The sequence below is a fragment of the Scophthalmus maximus genome, chromosome 3 (genome assembly GCF_022379125.1).
Source record: "Scophthalmus maximus strain ysfricsl-2021 chromosome 3, ASM2237912v1, whole genome shotgun sequence".
NCBI classification, from domain to species: domain Eukaryota; kingdom Metazoa; phylum Chordata; class Actinopteri; order Pleuronectiformes; family Scophthalmidae; genus Scophthalmus; species Scophthalmus maximus.
This window is the reverse complement of record NC_061517.1, coordinates 26,859,540-26,864,363: the sequence shown is the minus strand read 5'-3', so window position 1 is coordinate 26,864,363 and position 4,824 is coordinate 26,859,540. Positions and strand designations below refer to the sequence as shown.

Sequence of the window (4,824 nt, the reverse complement as noted above, 5' to 3'; positions counted from 1 at the left end):
GTGAACAAGGAATCAATTTGTTATATGATGTAATGAGACATTATTCTAATGACAATGATCCATCAGACGCAGACTTGCAAGTAGGGTACTGTTTTCACCCGTGTGTGTGTGTTTTCACCCGTGTGTGTGTGTGTGTGCGTGTTAAGTGACATCATGCCAGTGTCTCATGTGCAGCAGGGTTTGTAATGGGCCTCCGATGCTTCTCATTACTGAAGCATTCAGACAAACGTTAGTTTACATCCACATACAGTATGTACATTAGTGAAGATCTTGAGAGATGTCAGAAAATATATTATTTCATAATTTGCATGTGAATACTTTGAGTTGGCCAAAAGTGTGTTTGAGAGATACACATTGACCTTTGACCACTAACATAATTTAATAGTTAAGTTATGCACCAAAAGTGTCCTCTTCTTCAGGGAACAGTTCCAGGGTCGGTCTCATTAGAAAGTCAGGATCTACTGCAGCCACAGGTTCTTTTGGATTGATTTTTCTGATTAATTATTAATTCAATTAAATTGGATGAGTGAGAGAGTCAGGATCTGGTACACATGTCAACCACTTCCAAATCTTCATTGTTCGGTTGTGTCAGTTCTACAAACGGCAGAGCAGCAGTTTTATCACCTTTATTAATGTGTTGATTGAAATGAATGTAATGTCACGTGAAGTCTGGTCTGATGAGGAACTGACAGCCGGGAGGTTTCTCACCAACACACTTGACTTTTCAACATGACATCTGAGGAGTGGTGATGAGAGCTTATTCACAACACAAAGATCAATAATCAAAGATCAATAACTTCAGTGCTTCATTCAAAGATTCTATACTTTATTTCCAGCAGACATGTGAACGTTGATGTTTTCTCCCTGAACTTTGCTGTGGCTGGACCAGGGACACTCAGAGTTCTCCTTCCAGCTTGTGTCCTGTGTGTCATAAACTTCCTGTTGATCAGAGTCACATGATCAATAATCAAACACCAACACCAGTAACCAGTAACCAGGACGGTCTCTGTGGGTCGGTACCTTCTTCCAGATGGGGACGTTGGCCTTCAGCTGGCTGATGCAGTGCTGGATCGCCTGCTGGCTGTCATGGCGATGAGGTGACGATATCGCCATGACAACACTGGCCTCGCCCACCTTCACCCACCTGAGGGAAGAAGTTCACAGGTGAGTTTGATCTTCACCTCTCTTACGTGAACCCTTTCTTTATTATCCAGCACAGTTAGCGGTAGCAGTTAGCAGTAGCAGCCTTAGCGCCTCACCCCAGCCGGTGGTGGACACAGATGTGTGTCACAGCTGGCCAGCGCTCTCTGATGTCAGCACACAGTTTAGTGACCTCTGATTGGGCCATGAGCTCGTACGCCTCGTACTCCAGACCAATCACCTTACTGCCGTCCACCTCATCCTCACGGGTCGTACCTGTACACACACACACACAGACACTTTTGTGAGAACACTTATTGACATAATTCAGTCCCTAAAACTGATATGATACTGGATATTTTTTTAGAAGAAAGTATAACTTTCTTCCAGAAATATTCAGACTTTATTACACTGATATTTTTTGGGAATATTCAACCCCCCCTCTGAAATGCAACAATTTGCCCCGTGTGGAAGCATAAGAAGACAGAATGTTTCACAATGAACAGAAACATCTGTGATTAAAAAAAACCATTTATCCTGCTTTAAATACATTAAAGAAAAATGAAATATTAACCTATAAACGTTGAAATGGCTCCACAGGAAGGGCTGCTGACGGCATCCACCACTTCCTGTACAGACAGCCAATCATGACTCAGTTTGAGGATGTCTCTCCTCTCCTGTGACATCTCTGAAAAAGATCCATAGTTATAGTCAGGTCTCACGTCTATCACATCTTCACCAGAACATGATTCAGAACTGTCAAGGATTTAAAATGGCCCGACACTTTTTACCTCAAAATAATTGCAATCTCTCATGTATCTCTAAATCTAGAAAAAGTTTCCTGTCGCTCCGCTCACACACACCTTCGATCGATTCAAACCGATCACTTGCCGTCTCTGTTGTTTTCTATCCTCCGCTGAGCGGCGGCACCACAGCCACCTCGTCCCCGTCTCCCAGGGTCACCACTTGGTCGCCTATGGCAACGTACTGCTGACGCACCGCCAACACCACGTGATCCTGCAGGACGGACAGTCTGACAGAACACACACACACACACACACACTAGGTATCAGACATTGTTTTTGATGAATGGGGAGAGGACCGGGAGCAGAGTGACTCCAGTCCTGCAGGGAGTAACATCTGGACGTCTGGACGTCTTCCTGATTGGACGATGTCTGTACTCAGTCACCGATGTGCTTCGTACCGTGGGTGTCGCTGTAGCAACAGGTTCCAAAGGTCCTGGCTGCTGATCGGTGTCGGCACGGCAGCGACGTCCTCCTGCTTCACTCCGGTCAGCTCCACACTTTTGGCGAAGTAGAACACGACAACCTGAAGAAGAAAAGGTCGTTGTTTAGATGGACTGGATTTATATAGCGCTACCCAACGATACATAACAAGCAACGCTCACTCATCCACACACACATTCACGCTGTGCTTCGATACTGAGGTTGTGTGTCGAGACAAAAATGACTGTCCAAATACTGTAAGTAAAGAATCCTATAATGCGAAACTAGACTGGATCAGTGACGTTCAGTAACATAATCAATCAGCCGTCAGACCTCTGACCAATCAGGTGACATCGCCATGACGGACGGGTTCTGTACTTTCTGAGTCTTCCTGCTGACAAACAACCGAACACATGGATGGATAATGAAGGATGTTGTTGCAGCAGCTGTTTATCACGTGCTCGTCACGTCACGCGCACGAGGATCCGCGTCCGACGTGTCTGTCCCCAGGCGACATGACGTCACGTGCTCCGTCTATAAAGAATCACTGCACTTCACTTGGGCCTTGACATCACTCTTCACTACAAGAGTTGAACGTCCCTCATCTGACGGGACGTGTCCGTGTCTGTGTCCGTCTCCGTGTCTGTGTCGGTCTCCGTGTCTGTGTCTGTGTCTGTGTCGGTGTCCGTGTCTGTGTCTGTGTCCGTCTCCGTGTCTGTGTCCGTGTCTGTGTCTGTGTCCGTCTCCGTGTCTGTGTCTGTGTCGGTTCTGCTGCCTGGGACCAGACCTGTGTGACTCACCTGGACACTCATGTCATGAGGCTCCTGGTCCACAGCTGAGCGCCGAGCCTCTTCCTCTTCCTCCTCCTCTTCTTCCTCTTCCTCTTCCTCCTCCTCCTCTTCTTCTTCTTCTTCTTCTTCTTCTTCTTCTTCTTCCTCCTCCTCCTCCTCTTCTTCTTCTTCTTCTTTCCCCTCTTCTTCCTTTTTCCTAAGTTTTATCGCCGGATGGCAAAACAACGACTCGGCTCGTTGCTGCCCCCTGCTGGTATGGAGTGTGAGTCGGAATCTCAGAATCTATCTATTAAAAATCATGAGTGTCTCTAAGATGCTGAGATATGATTTGATCACATTAAGTGAACAGCCAGTCTCTGTTATTCCTGCTTCATTATAGGATGTACATACATACACACATCAGTGGTGGAGGAAGTACTCAAACATTGTACCTATGTAAAAGTACAAATAAACAGACAACAATGTACTTGAGTACTAGTTGAAGTACCACATTAACCTTGCTACTTGAGTAAAAGGAAGAAAGTACTTGCTTTAAAGATTACTTAAAGTTTTAAAAGTACTTTTTATATACGATTTATAATACCTCAGTACGTTTCTTCATTTTTGAAAGCCAGTGTCTGGTGGGACACAAAGAAGACACCGGAATCTCCATGGGTCATTATTAGACCCAGTACGTTTATTCTATCTGCACTCTATGTCCTTTCTATTGCACATTTTCAATTTATTTTGTTTCCTGTATATTTCACATAATGTACACTATTTCCTTTCTATTGCACAATTTCAATTTCTTTAGTTTTTCTGTACCGTGTGGTTTTGCCTTACTCTTACTTTTGCACTATTTAGAGTTTGTTTATTGTATATATTACTGAGACTGGAGGGGGCAGCACTGCCCATATATAGTTTTAATGAGTTGTATTAATAAAGGTTTGTATATGTTTGAGCTATACGCCTGAATCTTTTTTTGTCACTGGACCAGAGTGAGCATCATACTACTTATTAAATATTTAACAAAAACAATGATTAAAATATACTTTACAGGAAGATTAAGAATCCTTTATTATCCAGATATGTTTTCATACACACAGGACATTTTCATTCGAGCTGGTTCTGCCCAGGCAAAATAAAATGCCACAGGAAGCAGTCATAGCAGTTTGATATGCATGCTGTCATGTGATTACATATTTTAATGGCACTATATTCAAGTTTACTTAGAGGAAAACCGAGTCATGCTGTATATATCCAAAGTTCAATAGTAATTCATTTGCACTTTAAAATAACCTCATCATCAAAGGGCTGTTACATGAATATCGATGTTTACTATGCATGAAAACAACAGACAGGTCAAATGCCTAAAAAACAAACTGGATTTCAATGCTCATAACTGTCGTCTCCGCTCATCCTGCAGTGTCGGTGTTCATCCAGCAGAGGTCAGTACAGCTCCACACTCCGGTCAAACACCTGAACAACCAGCGCGTCTCCTCCGCGTCCTGATGGACTGGTGGGTCCTGGTGGACTGGTCCTGGTGGACTGGTGGGTGGGTCCTGATGGACTGGTGGGTCCTGTTGGACTGGTCCTGGTGGACTGGTGGGTCCTGGTGGACTGGGGGTCCTGATGGACTGGTGGACTGGTGGGTCCTGATGGACTGGTCCTGGTGGACTGGTGGGTGG

General features: G+C 44.5%; 1 protein-coding gene across 4 annotated transcripts; it reads right to left on the bottom strand.

Moving 5' to 3' along the window:
• Positions 1-805: 805 nt before the first annotated feature.
• LOC118314530 (molybdopterin synthase catalytic subunit) lies at positions 806-3,325 on the bottom strand. 4 transcript variants are annotated; one of them, XM_035641045.1, is made up of 5 exons: positions 2,032-2,161; positions 1,715-1,828; positions 1,260-1,416; positions 1,021-1,144; positions 806-939 (listed from the first exon to the last, which is right to left on the bottom strand). In XM_035641045.1, the coding sequence occupies exons 2-5, from the start codon at positions 1,824-1,826 to the stop codon at positions 820-822; spliced, it is 513 nt and encodes a 170-aa protein (XP_035496938.1). In that variant the 5' UTR covers positions 1,827-1,828; positions 2,032-2,161; the 3' UTR covers positions 806-819. The 4 variants fall into 4 exon arrangements, 3 of the variants coding, with proteins under 3 accessions (XP_035496938.1, XP_035496937.1, XP_035496940.1); XM_035641044.1 differs by having other exon boundaries at positions 2,004-2,146; XR_004794675.2 differs by lacking the exons at positions 806-939; positions 1,021-1,144 and adding exons at positions 2,345-2,469; positions 3,167-3,325 and having other exon boundaries at positions 1,396-1,416; positions 2,032-2,173.
• Between the last annotated feature and the right edge of the window lie 1,499 nt (positions 3,326-4,824).